The sequence below is a fragment of the Xiphophorus couchianus genome, chromosome 7 (assembly GCF_001444195.1).
Source record: "Xiphophorus couchianus chromosome 7, X_couchianus-1.0, whole genome shotgun sequence".
In the NCBI taxonomy this organism is placed as follows: domain Eukaryota; kingdom Metazoa; phylum Chordata; class Actinopteri; order Cyprinodontiformes; family Poeciliidae; genus Xiphophorus; species Xiphophorus couchianus.
Genome location: NC_040234.1, coordinates 7,367,503 through 7,395,479, shown reverse-complemented (window position 1 = coordinate 7,395,479; position 27,977 = coordinate 7,367,503). Strand labels below are relative to the sequence as shown.

Sequence of the window (27,977 nt, the reverse complement as noted above, 5' to 3'; positions counted from 1 at the left end):
ATATCACATGACTATCAAGTGACATCTTCAAATTTTCTGTCAACTGGAAAAAAGAAAATTTACTCAAAACATGAGAGGCCGCTGGATGAATGACTGCCCAGGCACACAACCACCGGGCTTAGCAAGTTTTCTGTTGGAAACCTTGTGCTCATATCTGGAATAGCACAATTCTTTGAGAGAAATGTGGTATTAGTTACAAAGCTATAGTCCGAATCTCATGTAAATTAATGTGACAATATCAGCTTAAATGAATTATTTATGGCAAAAGCTGTTATAGTGGATTGCCTTGGCCAGATGCAGAGCTCCAGCCGAACTTCAAGCGGATCATTAAATAAAGGGCAGCTGCAACAATGGCAGATTGATCTTGATATTTCTGATTTGGCAAAGCAGAGGAAGCCGTAACCTGGCACGGCTGGGTACTTTCTCATCGTGCGGGCAGGCCAGCTTGAAGTAAAGCACAATGACAGAAGATTGAATTACAAAGTTACAAAGACTCATTAATGCACTGAACTCTGGGAAGTCTTAATCCGAACTGAACTTTTCTAATCATTCTTTCACTTTGCAGGAAGCAGGCTTCATAGGATTCATGCGTAACCTCAGAGGCCGCGACCAGGAGAAGGTGGTCAAGAGGAAGGAGGAGCTCTGAGGGGGGGGGGCCCGTGTAGGAAAAGCGGAGGCAGGGAGGGCAATGCACTGTGACCCTTGAGTTTGGCAAGGGCCCTTTCGGCACTGAAGTGGGGAAACTCAATGACCTCAGCGAAAGGCTATTTTTTTATACCATGGTGATCTCATTTGTAATGATACCAACAGAGTACTGACCTACCACTTGAGACTTCTTTCTTGTGGATATTTTGATGGGCACAAAATAGATTTTAAAAAAAGAAAGTGATTTTTTTTTTGTTTGTTTGTTTTTGCCCAGTCACTGTGACTTGAACATGTTAAAAGCTACACCCTATCTATGCAAAAGTGAGCCCTGCTTCTGCCTGTGGGAGTCTGATCTGCGATCTGACTATGGTGGAGTTCAACGTGGACGATGCATCTTCCGTCGCTACGCAAGAGGGGTTCATCTGATTCTTTTCAACCTGGCACTGTCTTCACAGATGATACATGCTGATCTTTTTCTTTTTTTTATGTTATTCAGTGCGTCGCTATCTCTTTTTTAAGATCATTTAAAATAAATAAGTCATGCGTTTCCATTTAATTATCCATTTCTGCCTAAATCCAGCTCAGGTTGGTGGTGCCATCAGGTTGACATTTTCCCAGGCCTTTAGCAAGGACCAAAAGAGAGACATGTAAGGTAGCTGAGATCCAAATCATAGTTTTTAAAATGTTTGTTCATCTTCTAGAACCTCCAAGTAAAACAAAACCAAACAAAGAAATATATATATTTTTAGCTGTACAATCAGTAATAATCCAAACTAGGCATCCTGGGGACTAAAGAGTCAATGTTCTGTCTCCAAAATGGTGGCCTTTTAAAAATCGAAGAATGTGAATTATCTGAAACCGCAAAATGGCGAAGATAAGTGGAAGAGAGTCGGAGGCCTGGTGTGACTGCAACTTGAGCCAGTCCGGGTAACATAATCATCTATTTATCACTCACAGCTGTGCTGATATTTTCTCTCTGGCTTTTCGGTTTACTGCTCGCTCATAACGAGGTTTCATGAATATGCTAACAAGGTGGAGGGCTCCTTTACATTAGCATAGAAGCTCCCAAAGGTTTTGGGGTTTAATTATAAAAGTTACCTTTTTTGACGTTTCTTTGCAGAAGTATTCACTGCCTTCGAACATCGCATCGACATTCAACACGCTTTCTTGGGCATTTTATTATAACAAAAAGTAATAAGTTGTGAAGTGGAAGGAAAATGATGCGTGGTTTTTCAAAATTTCTTAAAAATACGAATCTGAGATTGAATTCTTTTTCTTTTTTGGGGGCAAAGTAACTCTGGCTCAGTCAGACTGGGTGGAGAGCATGTGTTAAGTTTTACCACTGCTTTTCTGTTGGATTTAGCTCTGGACTTTGACTGAGCCATTGTAAGAAACAAATATGCTAACTATTCTTCTAACACTCTCAGCTTGCTAGAAGGTAAAGATCTGCCCCAGTCTGCCTCGGACCAGCTTTCCTGTCCCTTTAGAATAAGATTATCCCCACAGCATGATGCTGCCGCCGCCGTGTTTCACCGTGGGCGCCACCTCTACTTCTGAAAAGGACACAGCTTCCGTGGCGTGTCAGTTGTGACTTTTAAAGGCAATCGAGTTGCACTGGTTTTTATTTAGGGGCATCATATTATACGCGCACACCAAATCTTCCAAAACCGTGTGTCACTTTTGTTACACTTCTCAATTGTTAGCCTGCTGCATAAAATCGAATGAGTAGTTTTTACGCTTGTGGCTGTAGCATGAGGAAATGTGGAAAAGAGACGAAAGCACACAAATACTTTTGCGAGGCGATGTATCATAGGTAGTGATTCTATTTAGATCTTACCGTGAAGTGGATCTAAATGCAGAGCTGGATCCCTTCAGGCCTATTACTTGAGCAGCTGGCTTTGTGGGTCTGCAGCCTGCTGCGGGTGTCCGTGCTGCCTTCACTGACTCCTCTCTGAAACATCGCCGCTGCGTTCGCTCCAGTCCAGTTCCGCCTGTCCTCGTCCCGGATCTTCTCGAACACCTCTAGACGCTCATCCCCCTGCTGTTGCGTCTCCGCATCAAATTTGATTCATCATTAATACCTTTTCATCCCAAAAATCATTCTTTTATTATTTTGTTAGTTTGTTTCCTAACATTCAAACTCCTGTCTATTGCTCCATTTGTGTTTATTAATCAAAACCTTTTCCTTCGATACAAATACGGTTCTCAGGGATAGTGTAACACAGTTAAAAAGGGAATGCATTTACTTCTTTCCAGCTGAATCATTCTGAGCCCTTAGGCCACCGTACTAAATATTGTTTACATTTTTTATCTCAAAAACACACGTTTCATTTGTTTTCCCCTCTTTTATTTTGCCTTCGTAAATCGATCGAGGCGTGTTGGTAGTAGAGGTTACTGAACCCTTTATTGGAAAAAAAAAAACAACAACAATATTTTTGAATAACTTGCTCCAGTGAAAATGACTGAAATGTTCTGGCTGGAACCAAACACGTTTTATAACCAGTTGTAATTTCATTGTCTGCGTGAACGTCCATGAGTGTTTTCTGCGATGGGGTGTAAGAGGACATGCCGCTGTAATTAAGGTGGCGTCCTCATCTCATTAAGCAACAACTGCCTTTCATTCGTCTTTCCACTGGTTTATGTTCAGCAGCCGCCCCACTGACAGTGTACGTTTCTTGAATAATCGAGAGGTTTCTTCCCAAAGGGATTCATGTTCTGTGGGTATTTTTCACAATTTATGCCAAGAAGTCATTGTTGCCTTTTGTTGATTTTTTTGTTTGTTTGTTTGTTTTTTCCTCTGTGCCCGCCCAGCCATATGTACAGTTTTGACCCTTGCAGTAAGAAAGTAAAATAAAGCCAACATTTTGTTTTGCCTTTCTATGGAATAAATGGTTCTTTTTGTAAAGCGTTTCCATGATGTTGGCATTTTTAGTTTGTTTTATATTTTTTTTGTCTAAAATAATTCAGCGAATATTGAAGTAATTGCTCGTGAATTTGGTATTGACGTTTATTGCAGCAGGAAAAATAGCAAAGCGGAGCCGGACTGTCAGAATGCGGCATCAGAATGACCTTGTTGGGTTTCTGAGCTAATGGACCGTCCTGGTTGATGCAGGTTTGTCCTTGTTTTTATTTTCTTTTTCTTCTTTTTCATCCTTAGAATCTTTAAAAGTTGAAGCAAATCGACCAGATGGAAAATCTCCACATACGTGTTGCTGATGTATCTGATAATTAGCCCCCGAAAGTGAAACCATTTCACTTTCATTCTATGAAAGTGAAATGGTTTGACTGCATAGTTTGGATGCATTTTATAAACAAGGAAATCAAATTAGGGTCTTTTAATTTAATTTCTTCAGTTTTTGTTCAGTACAAAGCTGCATTAAACGTGTCAACTTTGCATTATTCTGTAAATAATGACACTTTAAATGCAAAGTTGCATTCAAATTTGCATTACGAGTCAATTAAAATTGTCGACTTTGCATTAAAAATGTCATTATTTAACAAGTGACAGTCATAAACATTGATGAAGACTCCTGCATGTTCATGACAGTGTCATGTAGGTATTATGCAGACCCAAAGTGTTACCAAATATGATGGATGTAAAGAACTCCTTAAGCTACGATCACATCAAATTGAAAATTTGCATTGATGCATCTGCATTATTTGATTGTGCATGCATATATACAGTATGTAAATGTATTTGTTTACACTGTCAGTGCAAATGACGACGCTGTCTTCCTCACACCTGACACTTTCTGCATTAAAACACCGAGTCCTGTGGATATTCATCAACCTGTCAGCTGCAGCACACATCCATCATCCACTTCCCCCCACCGTCTCTCTGGCACACACACACACACACTTAGCCCAAGGGTGTGTTGTGGAGCATTTCCCTTCAGGCTGACACGTTGTGCTCTGGGGAGATTGCAGAGGAGGTATGCGTGAAGGACGAGGCCACTAACCATCTCTGTGCTGCTGTTTTCATTTCCTTTGTCACTTTTTTTTTCTTTCTCTCTCTTTTTTAAATGTATAAAAATTTTTTTAGTTTTACTTTTGAAGAGAAAACTGATGCAAATTGAAGAAAACGCTGATGCCAGTGAATGGCCCATTTTAGATCTGAGTGGAGCATTAAAACTTTGCAAGCCATAGATAAATACTTTATATATATATATATATATATTACAGTCATAACCTAAGAAAAAAGAAAAAGTGCCACCACATCAGAAACGTTGAAAATCATGGTTTCTGCCGGTGTTAAGTGATGAAACCAGATAGTTGGAGAAGCATTGTAACTCTAACAGGCTTTAGAATAGACTGTCTTTATAATAAAGGTAGTAAGGTTATCCATTTGTAATTATCTGATTAAAAAGGTCAGTACATAGAGTAAATTAATGCATCATTTCCAACATTAATTTCTTTTCTGAGGTATTTTCTTTAATTTCACCTGTTCAATTATACTTTTGATTTAAATTGCTTTAGTTTTAGTTTGATGACTATAACTGCATGATTTTCATCTAACATTAAACCAAAAAAAGTGTCGGAAGGCAATTAGCATCCTTAAACAAAAAGTCATGATCTGACATAAATTTGTTATAAAAGTATTACTGATTAAACTTTAAAAAATTATGTAACTTTATGTTATTAAAGCTAAAGTTTAATCAGTAATACCTTTATAACAAATTTATGTCAGATCAAGATTTCTTGGTTAATGTCAAGTTGTCGTAACAAAGACATTTTGAATAATATCAACTTTGTATTAAAAGTGTCATGATTTACCGAATGACACTTTATGACAACAGTCATAAATATTCATAAAGACTTGCTCATGTTCATGACGGGTGTTATGTCATGTTTATGATGGAGTCATGACAGTTTTATTCAAAACCCGTCAAATAAAGTGTTACCAAATTTTGTTAAAAACAGAGCAATTGGGATATTTTGCATGTTAATGTGAGGGTACTCTTAAATTATTTTAACCCGGTAAAGAACATAATCTCTAATGTTATGGTGTGTAAGTTCAGTTGTCATGTATGAAGGTCAAGTCATACATCCAGGTGCATCTTAGAAATTTGGACTATCATTGAGAATTTAATTCATTTCAGCAATTCAAATCAGAAAGTGAAACTCGTTTTGCACAGAATAATTCTTAAAGCTCTCCTCTTATTTTTGACAGTTATGGCTTACAGCTAAAGGAAACTCAATATTAAAAATTGTTGGTATAAAATAGTTCTTTCTGATTTTAAAAGAAAAAGATTGGCGTCTATCTTTAGAGCTTTATATTATGAAGTTAATTAATGCTTCTAGATTCTAGTACGTCTTGCATTACGTCATTATAGTCACTGTGTGTACAGTGAGTATAATACAGTATAGTATTTACATTTTGAGATTTCCAAAAGGCTAAAAACATTTCTAAATACAGCATCTTTCCTGACTTGCAAAGACAGAAAATTCACACAGCCACTGCATGCCTTAGAAAATAGTTTCAATTTAAACAGATTTTTATACCTTTCCTTAATTTTAAATAATCTAAATTTCTTCAAGGCATCGTTTTATGCTGTTGCTGTCAACGCCGTCCTGTCTGGTCGCAGATTTTAAAAAATGTCTGCATGTTTTTACCTAAAACTGTTTCCATGTACTGATAATCACAGCTTTCTTAAATTGCTTAAATATCACTCTTATTTTTTCCCACTATTGGACTTTATGCTGTTAAAAGATAGTTATGAGGATTCCCTCATAAGAGTTGCAAAGTTCAGTTTTTTACGTTCCTATATCTACCTGCTTTAATGTGGATTTCTCCCAGGTGATGTATTTGAGGCTTTCCAGCTCAGGTATGCAGGACTCGCCTCTCAAACGGAACTTGATGCTTCATCTGAAGGTTTAGATTCCCCTCTTCCTTTTTCATATTAAAAAAAAATAATAACGAATTTTTGCTACTTAAAATTCAACATTATATTATCTAACGCATTTTAAAATTGATTTCATTGTGTTTAATTTTTGCATGTCTTTGGCTTACTACTTTTGTTATTTTTACCCATAATGCAAAGCGAAGCAGCCACGTAAACGATAACGTCCTCACGTCGCTGCCTGCTAGCTGCCTATGATTCCTGTTTGCGTAACATGCCCAGTGCAGCCTATTACACATAACTACATGATGCAAAACTTCTTCAACAGGTACAGCTTTTTGTCAAATAGCTCTGTCAGTTTCTCTGAGATGTGAATTCATTCTACTTTGAGGCTACAGCAAACCAAAGTAACTAACTGTTAGCTCTCGGGCTAGCCGATTCTGCTAATGTTGTTAGCTCCCTTGCTGGCTGCTTTGGTCTCTGCTGTTCAGAACTTGGCTACCTTCCGTTTCCTTGTAGTCTTGAGTTGATATTTTAGAATACATTAAACTGTTTTAGTACTTGTAATTCGTCAGTACTCCAGATATTTGATGTATAGCACTGTTATGTCCGCATAAGTCCAATAATGATAGTTAATTTAATGTAATTGGATTTTAGCGTTAGCTTCTGCTAGTCACTCCAGAGTCTCTTTTTTGTTGAACTCAAACGTAACTTTGAATTGCAAAAAAAGGGAGGTTTAATGTTTAATTCGCCAAGAATGCATGCAGTCAGTGTTTCACCTCACTTCCTGTCAGCGTGCTTTCATTCAATCGTGGAGCTCTCCGTGGTTCTGACGCGGAGGGCCCACCCCACCTCCAGGTTTTAAACTGCATTAAAATGAGTACTGCACCTTAAATGACCCACAGAAGGATAACTGAGCAGCTTATTAGTTGAAATCAATCCTTGGTTGACTGTGGGGTTAGATTAGATTTTTTAAAAAGTCTTATTTTGGGGTACTATCCTGTTGTCGCTAACGAGTATTTTTAACACCAACGGATGCTAATAAAGGTAAATAACCACAGGTGTGTTAATTAGCATTTGTCGTCTGTCGGAACACATATACTCTAGAATAGATAGTTTTTAAAAGTTTAACCTGTAGTGTTCTATAAATTTGTTCAACCCCCTCAACTGGAACAATGTACAAGCTAGTAGCATTTTTGTAGTAAAAAAAAAGAAAGAAAGTCAAACAGTAACAAATTTTAGTTGCTTAACATAACTTTACAAAATACAAAATTCCAATAGTCACTATTAATATTGTACAACTATATTGATTACTTTTTTCTAAAGCTATCCAAAAAGAAAATAGCCTTCACCTTACCCCATTTAAGATGATATTTGTATAATTGTGTACCACTCAGCAGGGTTTCTTGAGATTTCTTAGTTGCTTATGGAGAATAGTTCAGTCATTAATTGTCTTTTTGAAGATTCTAACTTTAGGGTCGAAGCTACGAATTTTACTCCCTGTTTTACATCCGTTTACAGCAAATCAGTGGGACAGCCTCATCTGTAAAATGTCGACAGTGTTGTTTGCCTCTGTGGTTCGCGTCGCGGACGGCCTGCCTCTCTCAGCATCCACCGACTACGAACAGGAGAAAGACCTCCAGGAGACGAAGAGGCATCTTAAGGGTCTCTCCAAGAAGCTCAACCAGTTCCCTGACCGCTGTACACTCAAGTCCGGATCGTACAATGTGAAGTACGTCCTGTTCTGTAGCATTTCTTTAAATGATATTACATTTAAGAGGTGACATGTGCTTTTGTTTTTAATGACAACTTTCAATAAGTAGGTAGAAAGCATTATGCAATCAGTTTGCGAGTTTATAAAGTTCAATATGAAACATCATTCAGTTTCGTCTATAGTGATCGGGAACTGTGACAGTTTTCCTACTTGTTTTTTCTTTTTCTTTTATTAAACGTTTTTATTGAATGAGGCCGTCTACTGTGAGTGAATCTAAAGCCTGGGCGCTCTTTAGGCTTTCTGTTTCAAAGCATTATTTCTGAAAGCCCAGCTGGTGCTCTTGGGAAAGCCTTTGAAATGCTTTTAAGCTGTGTTTGTTCGGCGCTAATTAGCGATGATAAGAAACAGGACATGACCTTAAGGGGAATGAGACAGTTGCACCTTTCAGCAGCAAGAGCTTCCCTTTGATTAGACTGTCTTTAATTTATATAAGCCCATAATGACTGAAGTGAAGGTCAGAATGACGCTTAGACGTTAGAAATCACTACTTAGTCTTTTTTTTTTTGTGATGTTCACGACCATTCAGACGTTTTCATGTGAAAGTTTCTTTGGAGGGAAGAATGATGCGTTAAAATCTCTAGAGCCTTAAAGCTAAATTAATTTTTTTATGCATTAACTATATTAGAACATAATGCAGATCTGATGGGATTAAAGGATATTCTGGTATTCCATTATAAATTACTTTAAATTCTCTAATAAGTTCTCTTATGCAGGTTCGTCTGGTGGTGAAGCTTTACAGATTTCACCAGTTATACAAAGACTTTTGCTTGCCTTTTTGCTTTTAAGATTTACTTAGCCAGATGTTATTGACTTTTATGATGATTACATTAGTGAAGGTGAAACATGCCATCTGTCCAAAGACATTTAGGATATTGAATGGTGATGCACCAGCTAACACTGAGCATTAACGTTTGACTGGCTTCCAAAGCTGGAAAAGCCCAAATCCTGATTCATGTACAGTAGCCGTATCACAGGTCAGTCATAAAGCAAATGCATGTCTGTTTGCATTTTTACTGCAGTGTTATTACTGAGGCTGCCACCTCTTTTCATAAACTAACAGGAATTGATGGGGGGAAAAATATAGCTAGCATATGTGGGTAAAGGTTTATTGTGTTGATAACTATAGATCTATAGTTGATGTACAGGTGGTAAGTTTTACTGATCTACTTAAATCGGTGAATGACGGAGTAAGGAGTACTAGCATTAAGTTCTGTTCACAAAGTACATTTTGGGAGGTATAACGAGTCTTTATGAAACTAAAAACTGCTGAATCTATTGAAAGAATGGAGGAGCGAGTAAGAAAGTGTTGCTGTTTATGTCCCGGTGAAGCTTTTCCTGGCTGCCTTCCACCCATTTTCTTTTTGGCTTTGTTCTGACTAATTCCAATTATTTACTATTTATTTTTTCTGCTGTGACACATACGAGAAAACACATGCTGCAGGTTCTTAAGTGGAGGCAGTGGTTTTGAATCCAGCAGAAAATGAACTAAGTACAAAATAACCTCTATCTATGCATCAGAGCATTATGTCCCTTAATTTATCTGACTTTGCTAAACCTTTAAAAACATTAAAATGCATTAAAATGCCAAGTTTATGGACTGAATATAGTACGTATGATTAAGGGCAAAAGGTTTTTTTCAGTTTTTAACCTGCTGATCAGGAGAAAATTGCTGCATACAAGTGATTTTTCAAGTAGCCAATAGTTATTTCATTGGCCATGGTGTTCTACTTTAGTATTACAGTTGCATTGGGAAAACAAACAGCTACCATTTTCTCAAAAGATATTAAGTATTTGATTGATTTTAAATTGTGATCTTATCCTAGCAGAAAGGTTTTAGTTACAGGGAGCATTAGTGATTATTAAGCGCTGTTTTGTTTAGGAAGTCTATCAATTGTTCGATCCCTGGAAAGAACGTCAGAATATGGGAACCAAAGAGTAATGAAGTTACTTTACCCAGATTCTGACAAGCTCCCAGCATGTCTAAATATGTTCTATACCATAACATGTTGAAATGCTCAAATGGAGAAAAAAGCTCATTGCAGTCTCCCTGTTATTATATAACAGGGAGACTGAATATGATAACATAACATTATGATAACAGGGAGACTGAATACTCCACTCAGTAAATTCTTCTACTTTGAAGACTGTTGCTGTCAGTGTACCCTCATAGCACACATGCTGGTGAATTGGCTGATTTTTATCTCCCCTACTGGCAGTTTCACCACTGAAAACCCTACAATTATTTGGTCACTTGTCGATTTCTTGGTGCATCTCTTGTTTACAGACAAATTAGTATACTAGACGGTCATGAAAGCACAATAAGTTACTCACTTTGGGATTCACTTCACGCTCGCACTGTACTAAGCAACAAGCTACATTTAATTTTACAGCTCTGGATTCCCATTTAAATTTGTTTCTCTAAATGTTTTTGTGCTGGGTTCAGATTGTGCGATTACTGGCCATCCTGTCGACCAACTCTTCAGTCCATTCGTGTGCCTATTTGCCTCTGACCCAATCAAAGATGGACAACAAATATCAAGTGCTGGCAGAAGTATTCCTAGAAAGTCAGCGAGCCTGTTGCTGTGACAAACAGCTGTTTGTTACCAACGACGAGGGCTTCTCTTTCTTTTTAGACTCCAGCTCTAATAACTAGCGCATTAACACCAGTAACTTGCTGTCTCTCTTCATTGATTATTGTTTTTTCTGTCAGATAGGTCTAGTACAATCCTGCAAATTCACCTCTTATGTTTGTAGATATTTAACTGTTTGATGTTTCCTGTTTTGTCTCTGCGCTCATTTGTGCTCTGAGCTGTTTAGATAAGGCAAGTCCTTTTTTTTTATCAGGGAAATGTAATTACTAGTGGTATGAATTCACTCTTTCTGGTAGGCTGGTAGGTATTGTGTCTGAACAGGTGCATATGAATGTTAATGTGGTTATTAAGTCTAATTAGCTGTGAAAGAGTGATTCTATTTCTTTACCTTTACAGCAGTGATGTACTTTAAACTGTGTTTGCACTGCGATTAGAGCATTAACCAGCAGAATCATTACTGCTGTTATGTTACCCTTTTGTAATTTGTTGTCCTCGTTAATTCTCCAGGGTTTCTGACCTGAGCAAAAAGGCAGGACCTCTCATTAAAATCAGGATTTTCTGTTCTTCTCTCTGGGTTTTTAGCTTCATATACTCGCTGGGTGTTGGATACCTGATGGTCTGCACTGGAAATTACCCTAATGTGTTGGCCTTCTGCTTCCTGGACGAGCTGCAGAAAGAGTTCATCATCACTTATGACTCCAAACGTGTCAGCAGCGCCATGCGGCCGTACTCCTTCATCGAATTCGGTAAGGCTCTTTTGGATTTTGTAAGTAATGCGCTTCACACTGTCATTATCTGGGTAACAAGACACAGTGCCAGCCACATTTATTAGCAACGCTGCTAAAGATGTGTGAAAAGTCTTAAAGCAATTTAAGGTTTTATTGCAACGGTGTGATTTCACTGTGAGGTGTGTAGAAAAAACATGCTTTCAATTTGAGTACATTTATTCAGTGATGAGAAAAACAATTGCTGGAACCCATGTTTTTAAAACATTGTACAACCTGCCATTTTCCAACAGAGTAGCTCTTGGTCTAACGTTTCACAAGGTGGAAGCAGACCAATGAAAACTTAAGAGCATCCTGGTCTGGATGCTGATTTGACCATAGAAGATGTTGAATTTTGTCCGTTTCTGTGCTGATTTTTAACGCATGTTTTATATAATTATGCTGGTGACCCAGTGGCACACAATTTTATTAGTGGAAATTATTAGAATTTTATTTAAAATCTCCTAGAACTTCAAAAAGTCAATGACACCATGCAGTGTAACAAGGTTTCCAGAGATTTTGGAGGAGAAACTGACTGGCAGTATCACAGATGCTTTATTATTTCTAATAGTGGATATTAGGTGCTAGACGTGAGCATTTATTGTATCGTTTATCATTTGTTAGGATGAATTTATTATCGTAATAAAAATGTTGATTTTGCGTTGCCATGATAAATTCCAATTAATAGTTTTTTTAAAAACCCAAAACTATCTGTACTGATGAGGTTGTTATTCTAATTATCTTTCTATACTTCAGTTCACTGACAATATCAATAGATATCAATGAATTTGAAAATATGATGAAATGCAGGTCCTGTACGCAGTTTAGTGATACAAATCTCACTTTTTATATGACTGGTGTCCATAAAAAAAGTGTTACAAATAGTTTTGTTTTTCAAGAGCAGTATTTGTGTTTTATGGGGCCCTGATTGCCATCATGGAGTCACCTAAAAAAGGAGTGATGAATAGAGCTGATTGCCACTTTTATTGTTCTCACAATAGTACCACTAAATATTGTGATAAAACCTCAACAACCACCATAAAAAATAACAATTAATTTAGCTTTATCACAGTATTTTCCTCAGTAATGACAAACAATTGGGGTAAAAGACGGATTTTGGTCTTTGTCCAGCCCAGTGACCAAGTCATAGTTGTACCCAGGGAAACAGAAAGCATGTTAGTTTTACATTTGAAGAGAAAACTGATGCAAATTGAAACTTTGTGCAACTTTAAAAAAAAGGAAAAAGTCATTAAAATAGAGCTACAGTTAGGTTTCTTTTAGAGACTATAATTATCCCACTGGTGATTTCATTAAAAATAACAATTTCTTCTCACCATCCGTTCTCCCCCCTACACTCCACTCATGTATTATACTGAAACTAAAGCTTGTATTTTAACTATTTGGTTAGATTTACAATAAAAACTGGATCCGTCTTACACATTATTACAAACTTCCCTCTATCTGCGCTCTGCAGTGTAGAGGAAACAAGTAAAATCTGAGACGCACGCTGAGACTAAAGATGTTTCTCTGCTGCAAAGATGTTTACTCCTTTTAAAGACGCCGCAGTTTCAGCTTCCTTGTGTTTACGCCAAACAGTGTCCTTATCTCTTACACACTGAGTGTTTATCACCCGTTATTTTGCTCCCCGCGGTACTAAACGCCTTGCTGTTGTGCTGACTGTCATCCCCCAGACACCTTCATCCAGAAGACCAAGCAGCGCTACAACAGCCCTCGCTCCCTGTCCACCAAGATCAACCTGGCTGACATGCAGACAGAGATCAAGCTGCGCCCGCCCTATCAGCTTTCCCCAGAGGACCTGCAGGCTATCAATGGATTCTCGGTGCGAGCTGCTTCTAAATACAAGGGCATAGGTAGGACTCCAGCTGCCACCGCACACAAAAAAAAGCCTTTTTAACATATGCGCCTCGTCCCTGGAAATTTCCATTGACATTCAGTGAAGGTTGGGTGGAAAAAATAAAATAATGCTAAAACCTGCAACGTTCAAGAGTATGTGCTGATAAGAGCTGGTGCCTGGTACGTTTTGCTGACATGTTTTGTTTTGCTTGCTCAAAAAATATCGGGTCTCGTGCGTCAACCTGAATGCACCTCCAGTTTGCTCTTTCTTGATAAGAACAAGTCTGGTGCCTTTCAGAAGTATTCACACCATTTTAACTTCTCCATAACTTTCTCCCGCACCCGTCTGCTGTGAAGATTTAATTACAGACAGCTCTGTTTACTAATGAGTAGACCTGTCAAGATAACAAATTTACCTGGATGATTAATTGTCCCAGTAATTATTGTGATAACCAATAATATTGATGTTTTGAGACCATTTATGGTCAGTAATATGTTTGATAATGGAATAATAATACAAGTTCACCCTGTGAAAGACTAATAAACTTTCATTTTGCAAAGAACACTTAACACTGAGAATAGAAGATGTTTTAAATATTCAAGATAAAACACAACAATCGAAGATGACAAATAAAACCGAAATTAAAAAAACGCAACCGACGCGATAAATAAAATGAATTATGAACTCTCTGTAAAGAAAATTGCCCACTAAGCAAAATTAATAATCGGAATGGAAATTATCGAGGACATTTTAATTCATCATGTGATTAATTAGTTTATTATTGCAGAAGGTTTACCATGAAGTCATTTCTGAGTGTTTTCATTAGCAAAGGATTTTGTTTGGGGGTATCAGTAAATTGGATTTCAGTATGTATGCATGCAACACTTATTAAACTTCAAATTTCTCAAATATTGTATTACTCCATTAGTTGTATATGCACATTTGATGTTATATTATTTTAATAGTGAAAAAGAGCTGAGGTAAATGTTTCATGTCTAGTTATGTCATGTCCATTTTCTCTGTGGAATAGTTCAGTTTTCAATTTTAGACCTCGAGATACTTCAAATCCTGCTGAAACTCCACTTTTCTAATTGTTTTTGTTTTGTTTCTACTACTCCTCTGTTGACTGTTTTGTTCCTAAAATGATGCTTCTGAGCATTTCTCTCCTTTTGGCTTCAATATGGTGGCGCGCCTGTATCCCGCTTGCAGAGTGCTTCCAATACGACAGATGATTACTTTGCACGACATGGAAACGAATCCAAGCATTTCCAGTGTGTGATGCATGTTTATTTTTTTTTCTCCCAGCTCCCACACAGATGTTGGAGCCGGCGACGCTCCCAGGCATTGTGTCCTGTGTGCTCAGCATCCTCTGTGGAGGCCTGAACCTGCTGAGAGGAGTCCATGCTATAGAGAGCATACTACAGGTTAGGACATACTGGACATTTGGACGCTTGGTGCAAAACCTTAAAGAATCTTTGGAGAACTTTTCAGTCCAGAAATCATTCCTCCAGTTTTCAAACACACCGAATGCACATTAAGCAGATTACTTGTTTATATAATCTTTAAAGCCATTTCTTCTCTGTTGCTTTAGATGAACAATTACTGCTGCATATTTTAGTCTTACTATAAGGAGTAATATTTTGCTCTCATTATTTAATTGTGCTGGCTATAATGCAGTTTCTTGTATTACTATAATCCTGTCTGTAGAATTGCACAGTGAGTAATTGTTTAACAATTAATGTGGGGAAATTATTTGTCATGCTGCATAACTGGTTATCATCCACAAAAGGTCTTCAGTAATCTTCTATTATCAAAGACCTTATTGAACCACAATAAGGTTTTTAATAAGAACTTATTGGTCTAAAAAAATAAGGGTTTTAGACCACTATAGGTGGACAACGTCTTCTATATTTAGTAAGAGTTACATCCTGAGCAGTTCACTGAAAAACCTCTTTCAGGAGGGAAAGGCATAAACAAAGCTGCAATTATGTGGTTCTGTGGGCGTCTACAACCATAATCTGATAATTTATTGAAGCATCTTTTGATTTAATTTCACTGTTTATTCTTCTTTGGTAGAACTTTGGCAGCAACCCACTTTTAAGTCTCAAATTCTGCAGATCTATCGTAGTATGAGGACATCTGGCCTTTTCACGTTTCTATTTAGGACTGTTTTGAGCTTTGCATAGGCCATTTCAGATCTTTATTTTTTTTATGGTGAAGCTATTTCATTTTTATTTAGATGTGTAGTTGGACTGACTGAAATGCTGGAAATTAAGATTTCTCTTCAGCTTATGACAGAAATTTTGAGCTTTTTGGTTAAACAAAGTAGTATTTTGGAAAAGACAGAGAAAAAGTGAGGGGGGGAGGAAAGTAATGCCACAGCATAATGCTGCCACTCCTGTGTTGGTATGGTGTTCTTTTAGTGTTCTTCATAGACTAAACATACCGTTTCAAATTGTTCTGAAAGGTTAATTTGTTTCAACAGATCATAAAACATTCCTGGAGGCTTTTGTTTCTGTTTTGAAACACTACTCCTTAGTTCAGATCAATTTTGAGCAGTGGGTATTATTGTCACAACTAATACATTTCAGAAATGTAGTTTTTTAAATTATTTTTAAAATCAAATATTCAGTTGTTTTTTTTTAAAATTCCCCTGTATTTCCTCCACTTGCTGTGGATTATTTTTGCTTCCTCTCTCCTGACTAATAACTTTGTGTAATCTTTCTGACCCTCTTGAAATTCTCTGAAGATAATGTGCTTATTGCAACATTTTATGTTCTTCAGTTTTGTAGAGCAAATATAAAAGGTGTAAAAAGTTTCAAGATGTCTTACGACGTTTTATCAAAATTCCTATCCCCCCCATCTGAGCTTGCGATTAAAGTCAGTCGCATCATGTTCTGCAAATACTGAAATGTATTTAAAGGGAACTAATAAACCATTTCTTGTCACATAAAGAGCATGTATGCTAAAATTATCCTGGCCTCTGTCCGTTTCCTCCCTGTGCAGAATGATGACGAGGACTTTAATTATGTGATTGCCTTCTTCCTCGGCACGGCGGCCTGTCTGTATCAGGTAAGTGATCGTCTGCGGTAAGAGCAGCCCATCGCCGGCTGACTAACATCCCTGCACTTTACGGCTCAGCAGCTTGTCAGTTAGACAAACATTCGCTGAAGCTCAGTGGCTTTCAGGCTAAAACCTCCTCTATAAAACATTTTCATCAGCTCCTTTTGTGCGGCTCCCAACGGCAAAATGGAAGCGCACAATTTAGTCGACAGAACAGAGCCGTCACATAGGGTTTGTTTTCGAATACGCGTCAGCGGCCTTTGGCCAGTTTGTTCGGCATTAATTTGATGTGATCCCGTTTCTTTCAGTGCTACCTGTTTGTCTACTTCTCCATCTGGAGGAACAGCAAGTCCTTCTTGGCGTTTGCGCTCATCTGTCTGTCCAACATGTACCTGTATGAACTGAGGAACATTTGGCAGATCCTCTTCCATGTAGCTGTGGGGGCCTTCATGACCCTGCAAATCAGACTGAGGCAGCCGCTGGGCAAAGCTCCAGACTACAATGTCTGACTAAGAGCAACAAAACAAGACTAACGCGCTGTAAGTCAGGTGCCCCAGCGCTGGCCCGTCAGACACACTGGAAGCAAAAACCAGCCTTCCCGATTCAGAGGAGGAAAAGGAGGGGCGAGCATTTCACCGGTGCATAAATGGATCCGTCTCCATTTGGATTTGGAAAGGAAAGTCTGCTGCGGTCCGACTGCTTCATGGATTTTATTGGATTGATTTTAGAAGCTGCCTCCTCTCCTTTATTGCGTGATGATGATTTATGGACTTCTTTTGCACAGCTCTGATTTAGGTCACAGGCCCGTCTGCAGGATTTCCACGGCTGCAAATCCCATGCATTTGAAAAGTTGTTGTTTTTTTTTTACTGCGTCCAACGGAAAAAGAAAATGCTAATAAATTTATGTATGTTTTCATGATTGCAATTAAAATGAAGTGAAGTACCTTTCAGAAGGCATTGAAACTGAACTCATAACCTTTTCCCCTGTATCTTCTTGTTAAACTAGCTCATATGTCAGCCGTGAGGTTTGTTAAATAAATCCTCAAATGAATAACCTGAAACTACATTTACACACCAGCAGATATTTAATTGTCTTTATAACTGGAGTGTGGAGTATCTTACATGTCTCCGTGGTTCAGGACACCTCGTTGAATTAAATTGGTCCAATCCTTGTTTCTGCAGAGCTTGACGACATATTTCAACCATTTAAATCAGATGTGTTGGAGCAGGGAAACGTCTAAAATATGTCGGATACCGGTATCTGTTTGATTGAAAATGGACTCGATTAAATATTTTAAATATAAAATCAGGGTTTTCGCCATGTCGTAACTTTTCTCTCTAAGCTCTCTCTCAAAGCAGCAGCACCGGTTGCTGACTATGCTTTATTTTTGACTTTGTGTGGGGCAGAAATTTGGACTCATTTTCTCATAAATGCATTAGTCGGCAGCTTTGTGTGCTGTAGAGGCATGCAGTTGGATCACAGAACCAAATGGACAACATGTGTCGGGAGTTTCCTTTCAATTTATCTGAGGTCCGTTGTGATCTTCACCCAGGTGGTTAAGATGCATCAAGAGATTTTAAACACAAACGCAGCCTCAGCACGCCATGTCTTTATTCTGTTGAGGCTTGATATCAGCTGGTTGTGTGAAACACCCGCCTCCTGTTCCATGTTGGGAACTTTAAGCTGATTGCGATGCATAAAGAACATGTCTGCAGATTGAAAGGATAATCTGAACTCGTCTTGAATAATAAAAAACTCCGTTACATTTTACAAAAAATCAGAAAAAATGTGCAATAATACAAAAATATGTACAATTTGCGAAGTTTTAAAACCATTTCAATAAGGGCAACTTGTATTTAATATTGTTTAAGTTCTGTTTACGTCAGTATTTTTGACAGAATGTTTGCCACCCACATCTCGTTTTAAATTTTTCTATTTTGAAAAAGATCTACATGGGATTGTATTACAAAATGCTTTATTACTAATGCTTTACAAGCAGGTGACGATAATGTCAACATGACCTAGATCAAAGCTCAAAAGAAGCTCTGCAGTCCGGCTAAAGGTTGAAGCTCATCTTTCTTTTCTTTGATACCGTTTCCTCCTTTTTCTTTCCAGTCGTTTCAACTTTAGCTCACATTTAAGGTTATTTGGAAGTGGAGTCAGGAGAAATGAGACGGATATTAACTAACCCATAAAAACTTGAGTTTTCCAGGACAGATGCCAGAGTGGGATTGTGCAAAGTATACCTCTTTATCATTGTTTGTAATGATGTCTAGATACCAGTGCACATGCATAGTTTTTAAACTTTAAGAAAAACTTGTGTGGATGCTGGACATATTTTGCAAAATGTCCACGTTGGTGTTGACAATTAGGTGGAGAATGTGTTAGGAATTGCATTGCGTTGCCAGTGTGCATTTATTTCATTTGTAAGAGTATGTGGCAAGAAAGTGAAGAAGCAATCAGAAAACAGATCTTTAGACTACAAGAGATTAATTTAGGATAAAACAAAGAAAAGCTCCAGTAGGTAGTTTTTTTTTTTACTTTGATACCAAGAGGTAACAACCTGAAAACACACAGAGAAAATCAATAATCTGAATTTTTCATTCTTTTTTTTTTTTTTTACCTTTCATTCATGTTCTGCCACCTATGCTTTCTTTTAAAACCAGCACTGGTATTTCTTCAACCAGTGAAGAAAAACCAGTATCCACAGTAGAAATGTCCATTTTTGGTGTCGAGGTGAAACTATGCAACGCTGCCTTCCTGTTTGAGTCACTCAAACTTTAAATTATTCACTAATCAGGGGTAAAACACTCATATCTTTTTTGTTGTTGTCTTTTGCAAGAGCTCATTATTTATTCAATGACTGATTTTGGTGCAAGATGTAATCATTTCTGAAATTCGTGTTTTGTTTTTTTTAAATTGTTGTGTTTTCATTCAGACGTGTATAAATGTGTACTTGTGACAACATAAAGCTCCTGTCGGCTCAGACGGTTAGCAGCCGCATCCTTCCTCGCCTACACAGCCTCCAGTGTGTGCCAGTGTCACAATGACTGTGTGAATAAACACATCCGTGTTGCCAACAGCAAGGATGCATCACTGTTTTCTTTACCTCCTACTGAGTTCTTTAGCTCAGACATCTTTTTCTGGTACTTACGACTTTTGTGCTGCTTTCACGCAGCTTATATGTAACGTTTAACATTTATTTGGGCAGCTTTGGTTTCTTTGCTCTCTGAAGTTTTACATTCTTATTGTGACCAAAGATGTGCGCAGAGGAAGCTGGAAAGGAAAACAAACAGTTTTAAGTCTTGCAGCTCTTCGCACATCTGGCATCAGAAGTTAACAAGTCGTTCTCATGCGACCTATTAATGCAGTCTGACTTTTACTCCGCTTTTCCAGCAACGACCACACCTACATGACCTCATGCCGGCTCTCGCACTGCACGGCTCAGGCTTTCTGGGAGCTGAGTGGAGTCTTGTGTCACGGACTCGACATCCTGCATCTTTGCAGTTACAGTAAATATGTTGCGTGGGCGGTTTTGTCAAGAAATTGAGATTCGGGGAATTGTCGACCAGATTTGTTTGTGGATGGAAATTGAAAGAGCGCTTGAAGATGTCATCACCAGGAAAAGAGGGGCAAAAAAATTCAAAATAAACCCTTGACTGTAAATTATATGTTAAATTTGTCATTTAATTAATTAATGTAAACATGAAACAAAATTACACTTTTCTGCATTTGGAGCGATATTGGACTGTCTACCTTCAGATGTAGAGAGAGCAAATGGCTTTAGAAAGAGACAGCAGCACCTTTTACATCTGTTGTTCCCAAACAGCAAACCTATAAATTAACAAGTCACGTTTCAGAAATCAAACTGAACAAAAGACAACGATAATGCTAAAAAATATATATGCTAATAAAGGTTAAATTACTCATGGGTTATAACGACTATACCCTAACGATTCTGTTTGTGCTGCCCTCATACCGCTGCGTAATTGATTGACAAATTTGGAAACCACAAATGTAAGAAATTGGTGTAACATTGTGGGCAGCAGTAATGTCTGTCCACCAGCCTGGCACAGTCTCCATGACAACTAGATGGAATCTAGTTTCCATTTAGATGGAAAGCAGGTATAAGGATTTATTTTAACTTAACTGTTAGTGATGGATGGATGCAGATAATTTTTTACCTAAGAATTAACAAGGCTATAGAAAAACTGGAAAATGTGTGTTTATTTTTCTCAAAGTTTTTTGAGTATCTTACTTTAGAGTCAACATGAAGTCTGAGTTCATATCTTAAGTTTCTGCTCTGCCAGTACTTGTTTTGCAGCTATTTAGCTGCTTTCAAATCACATTTCCTAACGGGCAACAACAAGCTACAGATTACCACGAGATTTAGAGACTCCACATGACACATAAGAAATTGTAATTGCTGTTTGTGTTTTTCGAGCAGACTCATACGTAACATTACATATGAGTTTTTTGAAAAACACTTGCGCTTTTTCTGGATTTTTAGATGCGCTGCTAACTTGGATAACATGAGCTGTATCCTCATGTGATGAGTGATCATTTTGTGGCAAATTTCACCCAATTAGGGCAAATTTTCCTGTCCAAAAAAGGTCAACGTCATTATGTCTGCTTCAACACCAAATAAACCCTGCTGTGCTTCCTGATAAAATACAAAACCTATTTTCTACTGAACACAAGAGGATTTCATGATCAGCTTATTAATGTTGACCAAGTACCAAACTTAATTAAGCAATTAGTGATTTGACTATAATGTAGATATAGATATTAATCCAGTTATGGATGAACCAACAGTACTAATTAGCTCGTCTGTCTTGTTTTCCAAGCTTTAATCATTAATGTCGCTCCTTCATAAACAAAAATGATGGAGCTCTGCTGCCATCTGTTGGTAGAAGTTAGGTACTTTCCATAACAGATTTTTCAATGAAAACATAAATACACTCTGCCAACACACCAGTTTTTACACACAAGACTGAGTTTATCAGTAACAAATAAAACATATGGAAGAAAAAGACCGATGTGTACCTGTGAAACATCTCTGCAGTTTATTTTACTGTAAAAAAAAAAAAAAAAAAATGGTGTCGGAACAAGACAATAAAAACAACCCATCGTCTTCTCTCTGGAGCTGCTTTTGTCACAGATGGTTCATGTCAGTGTCATTGTGGGAGAAATCAGTAGCTGGAACGCATTTAAGCTCAAACAAACTAGAAATGAAAAAACAAAAACATGGGTTTAAATTGGCACAACATTCAGCGAGTCAAATAAAACGGCATTTAAAAATGTAGTTGCGTTGCAGCAGCAGTACAACAGGTTACCGAGACAACACTCACCTGGGTAGGATATTGCAGTTTTATTTTCCAGAGGCTTAAAATATTGATTTACTTATTATATCCTACCAGTGAAGCAGAATAAAGCAAACTTTTTTTCTTATTGCCAGTAACCAAATAAGTTACGTGCATTTAGGCAGGGATCGCACCGTTAGGATCTATGATAACCTTCAATCGTTATCAATCTATGATAACCTTAGTTGAAAAAGTTTCCAACTTTCCTTTTTTGAAAAAAACATTTTAATAAAAATTATAACTATGTAATGTAAAATTGACTAGTCCCTGGTAATGCAAAAATGATTTAGCGTGTAATTACAGTTAATGTCTACAATTTGATACATTCACACACAAATAAAACCCCTGATATGGTTACTTCTGAATTCTTTAGTAGTTTCAAGTTTTTATTGTACAGAAAATTGACCATAATAAACATATTTTAACTGGTTCAGTCTGTTTTACCTCAACAGTATAAAGGGTATTGCTTCTTTAATTTCCACACTAAGGGGAGGTTTCTGTTGAATGTTCTAGGAATCTTCAACTAAAGAAGGCTATGACAGAAAACTTTTTGCAATTTTTAACTCTTAAAAGCCTTGGTATGTTCATATTGCCTATGTGTGAATATATTTATTCCAGATGTGAAACATGAGGAATGTAAGTCTGAAATTTTCTCTCTGGATTCCACTTGGCATTAACTATAGTTCTCTATGGTTACTATAGTTACACTGAGAACTTTCTGAAGGGCTCTTAAAAAGATCAAACTTAATTATTCTTCCAAACATTGCCAGTGTACAATTTATGCATGTTTGTACAAGCTGTTAATGTTTAAAGTGAAAAACGGTCAAGCCTGTTTAATTTTAAAATGGGAACTGTAAAGGAAGTGTTGTGGATTTGTTATTATCCATTGTTAATATTTTACTGTCATGGCGTCTTTGTTTACTATGAATCCAGATTAGTTGGGCCAGTAGGCTGAAGTTGACAGAAAGTCCAATAGGGAGAATTCAGAAGCTGGTCATTATTTGCGTGATTAAATGAACTGTGTAGTTTTCACCATTCGCTTACATGCACTGAGAACAGAACATGTTGATTCCTGAACTAGTAATAAAAGTTTGGTATCGCAGCTTTTGTGAGGGAAAAGATCTAGTCTGGCCGAAGCGGGCCCTGCTGCAGCTCTGGGTCGGTTTGTTGACAATAGATTCCAGCTAACAAATGACAGATTTTTTTTCTTCTTTTTATTCAATTTCCCCCCTTTTGTTGTATTTATTCACAAATATTAGCAAATTTGGGGCATTCATGACCTCTACTGACAGGAAAAGCCTCAAAGGATGAAGATTTTCATATCCAAGTACCATTTTCATATTCTCAAGTGAAAGTTTGACATCGTCCGGAAGAATTTTACATTACTATAGTCCGACTCATCCAAGCAACGGGTGAAAGTTATGTATGTGAGAGAAAGCAATGATGCAATACTGAAAGAAAAACTTTGATGCTTCGATGAGAGAAAAACATAAACAGCAGATTTAAAAAGTGCACATTTTCCCACACATGCTCAATCCGTCCCTGTCAACAGGCTGAGCATCATCATGGTAGTCGCTCTAGAGTCCGCATTAAAGGCCTCATTGGAGAACATTGGACATTCATTGTGTCGTACCACCTAACCGAGCAAACAATTAGGGCCTGCAGGTGGAGCGGTGAGCGAGGCGGAGGGGTGGACGGCTGAAAGCACCGGAGTGCAAAATGGCGTCTGAGCACCGCGGCTGATGCCTTTCGGTCCATCTAGCGAGTCGTTCCGACCGCGTTTTCCTCTCTGCCGTGACATTGAGACACATTAAAGGGGAGCAGCAGTCGACTTCCTGCAGATTTAAAAAAAAAAAAAAAAAGTATGCTCGATTTGTTCAAAAGAGCAGGAGGGGAGAGGGAATCGGGCAACACCAGTGAGGGTTTCTGCTGTGTGCACATGTGGAGACGCGCTGTAGTTTATACATAGCTCTGTATTATATGAATGTAGAAAATATATAATCTTAAAATATCTTGTAGGGTTGGAGTTTTGAAGTCAAAATACAAAACTTCTTTAGTAGTAGAAAAGCTTTTTTTTTACTCATCCTCATGTTGCAGGGTTGCCTATGTATTCTATGATTGAGGCTAACGGGAAGCTTCATATAAACACTGTTGGACTTTTCAATTAAACATAATCTATATACTATAGGAGTATGAGACAGTGTGCAGAAACTCATACAGTACCAAAAATAAAAAGTATTCATACCCGTCTGGCTTTTCACGTTTTGTCACTTTACAACATCAGACGTCAATGGGAATTTACTGGGAGCGCAAATAGAAATTGCTAAATTGTTTCTATTCTAAAAGAGAAAAAAAATGCTCAATTGCCTCCAGAGGTTCCTCTGCTGGTGAATAAAGAGTGGCAAGAGAACAAGCGGTATGGAGGCCCATGAGGGACAAACGTGGAAGAAGATGCTGTTGTCACATATTAAACGACATGCAAAACACCATGTGTAGCAGTTAAGCTATCAATATTACGTTGGGCACACTCACCCATCAAGAAACACGGCGGTGGCAGCGTCATACTGTGGGGATGTTTTTTCTCCAGCAGAAATGGGGTTGAAAGAAGGAAAGCCTTTTAGAAGCATCAAAAGGCTTGAAGTTTACTTCCAACAAATGTAGCATCCCAAAGCTAATGCTAAAACGAATAAAGAATCTGATGATAAAAGCAATTACAGAAAAACTTAATTCAAATCTAAATGAGCTTGGGTCATTTTGGAAAAAAGGAAAAGGTCAAACATTTTAGAGTTTATACGTTGGTCGAGAAATTCATCAAAAGTCTTTGTAGCTGACGGTTGTACAAAATATTGACGTGGGCACTCCACACTCTTCAGATATTTGCAAAAACGTTTTCCTTAAATCTATCCTTTTACTTAAATTTCACATATATCCCCGTCTCTGTATTGGTTTATTACATAAATCCTCTTAGAAATAAACTTTTGTCTTTTCCAAAGGGACAAAACGTGAGGAAGTTCAAGGGGTGTGAATACTTTTGTGAAGCACGCAGGTCGTCTGGTGCTGATTGACAGAGAGATGGACGCACTAACAAGCGAGGACTGCAGTGCTGCTGGCTTTGTGTCCGTACTTGAGAGATCTGCATCTGTTCCACAGATGCAGATCTCTGGTAAGGGAACAAAATATCATACAAACAGTACATAAAGTCATCCACATACACATAAAACCTTTTGGGTTTTATATGTACATAGTGTTCAGAATCAGCAGGGGAAAAAAAGAAGGCAGAGAGCAGGAGAGGAGGCGATGTAGCTCGGGTCGCCCTGCAGGTTTTGTCCAAGAACCCCATCGGAGAACCCGACTGGGCAAGTTTCTTCCAGGATCCTTTTCTTTTTATTTTCTGTCAGGGCCGAGCTGGACGAATCTCTTTGCGCTCCGATTGGACATCTTTGGTCAAAATTTCACTCGAGCAGACGTCCCCTCGGCCGTCCATGAGCTCCTCCTGAAAAAGAAAAAAAAAAAAAAGGACGAATCCTTCCGTCCATTCGACGTGCCAACAGGTTCAAGGAGCGTCCGCTGCTGTGAGGGAAAAACCCTCAATCTGCCTTAAGCTGTCAGGGGTCTGTCTATATGCCAGCTCGTTACGAGAGAAGGTGCACAACCTCCCATGTGTCTGATTGTCACTTAGTGAAGGTTAACTGCCGGGGGGTCCAGCCATGAGAAAGTAGGTCATCATCTCTCCTTTGCCTTTGACGGTGACGACGCCTCGGTATTCCAGTGTGTAGTTGTAGGAGTTCAGCAGCTGGTACAGATCCGCCGTCACCTGTGTGTAAAAAGTTTGCTTTAGATTCACCATCACATTGTGGTTCTTTCAACTTTTGAGGAAATTTGATAGACATAAAGTCTATACACACACGCACACTCACCCCCATCTCTCAAGAAGGTCCTGGGAATCGAACCCAGGACCTTCTTGCTGCAAAGCAACAGTGCTACCAACTGCGCCACTGTGCAGCCCACAGAATGGTGAACATCTCATTCATAATTAAAAAAAAACAGTTTTAGAACAGGAAGGTTAATTAAATCACAGAAAGTTGCTTTGTTTCATTTTGAGCTGTTCATCCTGTATCTGCTGTGAAGCTAACTGTGCTAACAATGCTAATTACTAATAAAAGTTGCATTGAAAATCTCTCTATATGTTCTTGACTTTACTTCTCTTAAATGGTAAAAGGCCACATTACTTAGATGTTTGTGAATAAATTACTAAGCCTTAAACTAGAAACATTTTCTTTGATATGTTGTAAACTCCTTACCTGTGAGATCAACACCTGATGGGGATTTCTAAACTGCTGCTTTTCTTGATTCCTGTAGAACCTAGCTCTGCTGTCTTTTCCACAAGTTGGAAATTATTTTTCTGCTTTTCCATTTGTATTTGCAGCCATATCTTTCACTGCTACAGCTAACAGTTTTGTTAGCATACAGTGTTCTTCACAGGTGCCTCAAATTAGCAAGTTAACTTGAGAAAGTCAGTCTGAAGCCATTTTCTGGCAGGAAAATGCTGGATGAACAGTAAAGAACTTTTACTTGAAGTTTTAAAGGAATTTCACGCAGAGTTTGTTGAGTCAGTTACCTGGATCCTCTCCGGGACCCCTGTGCTGTCCATGCGGCTCGCTACGTTTACTGTGTTCCCCCAAATGTCGTACTGGGGCTTCTTGGCCCCTATCACCCCAGCAACCACTGGGCCAATGTTTAGACCTGTGAAAACAGATTAATACATTACAAAATAAACGATTATGCCGTTCCCTTTATCTCTGAAATTTATTCCAAACTGACATTTAGGAAAATCTAGAAATCTTTTGATGCCGTGCGTACTCTCCATGTATGCATCTTTCTCCTGCTAAAGTGACATGTTGGATAAACATGGCTGCAGCGTGTTCTTTCACGGACCTATTTTCATTTTGAAGTTGTTGAAGGAGTGTTCGTTGATGTATTTCATCTGGTCCATCATCCGCATGGCGTAGTCGGCCATGGCGCGGATGTGCGAGCGCCCGGCCTTGTCGTACGTGGAATCGTTGAGACCGGAAGCCGCCATGTACGTGGAGCCGATGGTCTTGATCTTCTCCAGCTGACGGAACTGATCCTCGCTGATGATCTGTTGAGGGCAGGAGGAACGTCAAAAATATTCCAATGTCACTCCACAAAAAAAAAGAAAAGAAGTTCCAGAGAGGGACATTGCTGTGAATTTCCATTTTTCTCTTTAGCTGAAGGGTATTTTTAGATCCCGATGCGACTTTATGCAGCTGGGGAAACATTAAGTGAGAAATCTCCGCTGATGCTAATGGATGAACCACTCAGAAGCCATTAAAAACCACAGACTGTGATCCCGGCAGCGTCTGCGCTTACCTCATCAAAGTCGGCGATGATCTCATTGAGCAGCCGCAGACATTCCACCCCTTCGTTGTTGGCCTCCAGCTCCACGTAGAACTCGGAGAAGTTGCTGATGGAGGCGAACATGACTGCGACGCACTCGCAGGACTGGTAGTAGAGCTCGTCGTTGCGCCGCTCGCGCTGCAGGAAGTGAGCGGCCACGTCTTTGGGCAGGATGTTGTGGAGCAGGCGGCGGTTGTAGGCCTGCAGCTCCTCCATCTCCTCCTTCTCCTCTGTGGCCTGGAGGGGGTGGGGTCAAAGTTCGACATAGAAAAGGATAGAGTCATCTGTGGAGGGAAGCGCTCAGGCGTAGAGATGTAAGATCAATACTTAGGACCATGTTTCACTGATTTCACAGATCAAGTCATAACATTAGAATAAATGGATTCCACTTTATAAATGGTAAAATTGGTGAAAAACTAAAGTTGGTTATAATTAGTGATGGGAATTAAATACAAATTTGAATTGAATTGGTCTGCAATTAATTAACTACATTTAAACTAACGAGAAAAAAAAGTTACATTTTTAGTTCGACCATATTTTGATGCCCTTCTAGCATGTTAAAACAAAAATAATTACTGCAAATGTTCAGGAATTCAGAAGAATTAAACACCAAATGCTAAAATGTGAAAAGAATACCAACCACTTAAATCAGGGGTGTTCAAG

General features: G+C 38.4%; 3 protein-coding genes across 6 annotated transcripts in view; 2 read left to right on the top strand and 1 right to left on the bottom strand.

Annotated features, from left to right (window-relative positions):
• pdia5 (protein disulfide isomerase family A, member 5) overlaps positions 1-3,555 on the top strand; it is a 64,886-nt gene extending 61,331 nt beyond the window's left edge. For both annotated transcript variants that reach the window (XM_028023609.1, XM_028023610.1), the window contains exon 17: positions 566-3,555. In XM_028023609.1, coding sequence (XP_027879410.1) covers positions 566-646 — 81 coding nt within the window. In that variant the 3' untranslated portion in view covers positions 647-3,555. The remainder of the gene's footprint in view (positions 1-565) is intronic.
• Positions 3,556-6,693: 3,138 nt separating this feature from the next.
• Positions 6,694-23,386, top strand: sec22a (SEC22 homolog A, vesicle trafficking protein). 2 transcript variants are annotated; one of them, XM_028022572.1, is made up of 7 exons: positions 6,694-6,813; positions 8,007-8,217; positions 11,433-11,596; positions 13,306-13,485; positions 14,775-14,893; positions 16,476-16,541; positions 16,841-23,386. In XM_028022572.1, exons 2-7 carry the CDS (start codon positions 8,036-8,038, stop codon positions 17,039-17,041), a joined length of 912 nt encoding a protein of 303 aa, XP_027878373.1. In that variant the 5' UTR covers positions 6,694-6,813; positions 8,007-8,035; the 3' UTR covers positions 17,042-23,386. The 2 variants fall into 2 exon arrangements, with proteins under 2 accessions (XP_027878373.1, XP_027878374.1); XM_028022573.1 differs by lacking the exon at positions 6,694-6,813 and adding an exon at positions 6,843-7,532.
• adcy5 (adenylate cyclase 5) overlaps positions 22,654-27,977 on the bottom strand; it is a 71,595-nt gene continuing 66,271 nt past the window's right edge. For both annotated transcript variants that reach the window (XM_028022570.1, XM_028022571.1), the window contains exons 18-21: positions 27,288-27,551; positions 26,832-27,036; positions 26,515-26,639; positions 22,654-25,710 (exon numbers count right to left, since the gene is read on the bottom strand). In XM_028022570.1, the coding sequence (XP_027878371.1) occupies positions 25,582-25,710; positions 26,515-26,639; positions 26,832-27,036; positions 27,288-27,551 (723 nt within the window). In that variant the 3' untranslated portion in view covers positions 22,654-25,581. The remainder of the gene's footprint in view (positions 25,711-26,514; positions 26,640-26,831; positions 27,037-27,287; positions 27,552-27,977) is intronic.

Bases quoted from the DNA above. Each gene is read 5' to 3' on its own strand.
- sec22a (XM_028022572.1), top strand. From the start codon at position 8,036: ATGTCGACAGTGTTGTTTGCCTCTGTGGTTCGCGTCGCGGACGGCCTG. The intron at 14,894-16,475 runs GTTAGGACATAC...CTCCCTGTGCAG, and splicing joins CTATAGAGAGCATACTACAG to AATGATGACGAGGACTTTAA. The intron at 16,542-16,840 runs GTAAGTGATCGT...CGTTTCTTTCAG, and splicing joins CGGCGGCCTGTCTGTATCAG to TGCTACCTGTTTGTCTACTT.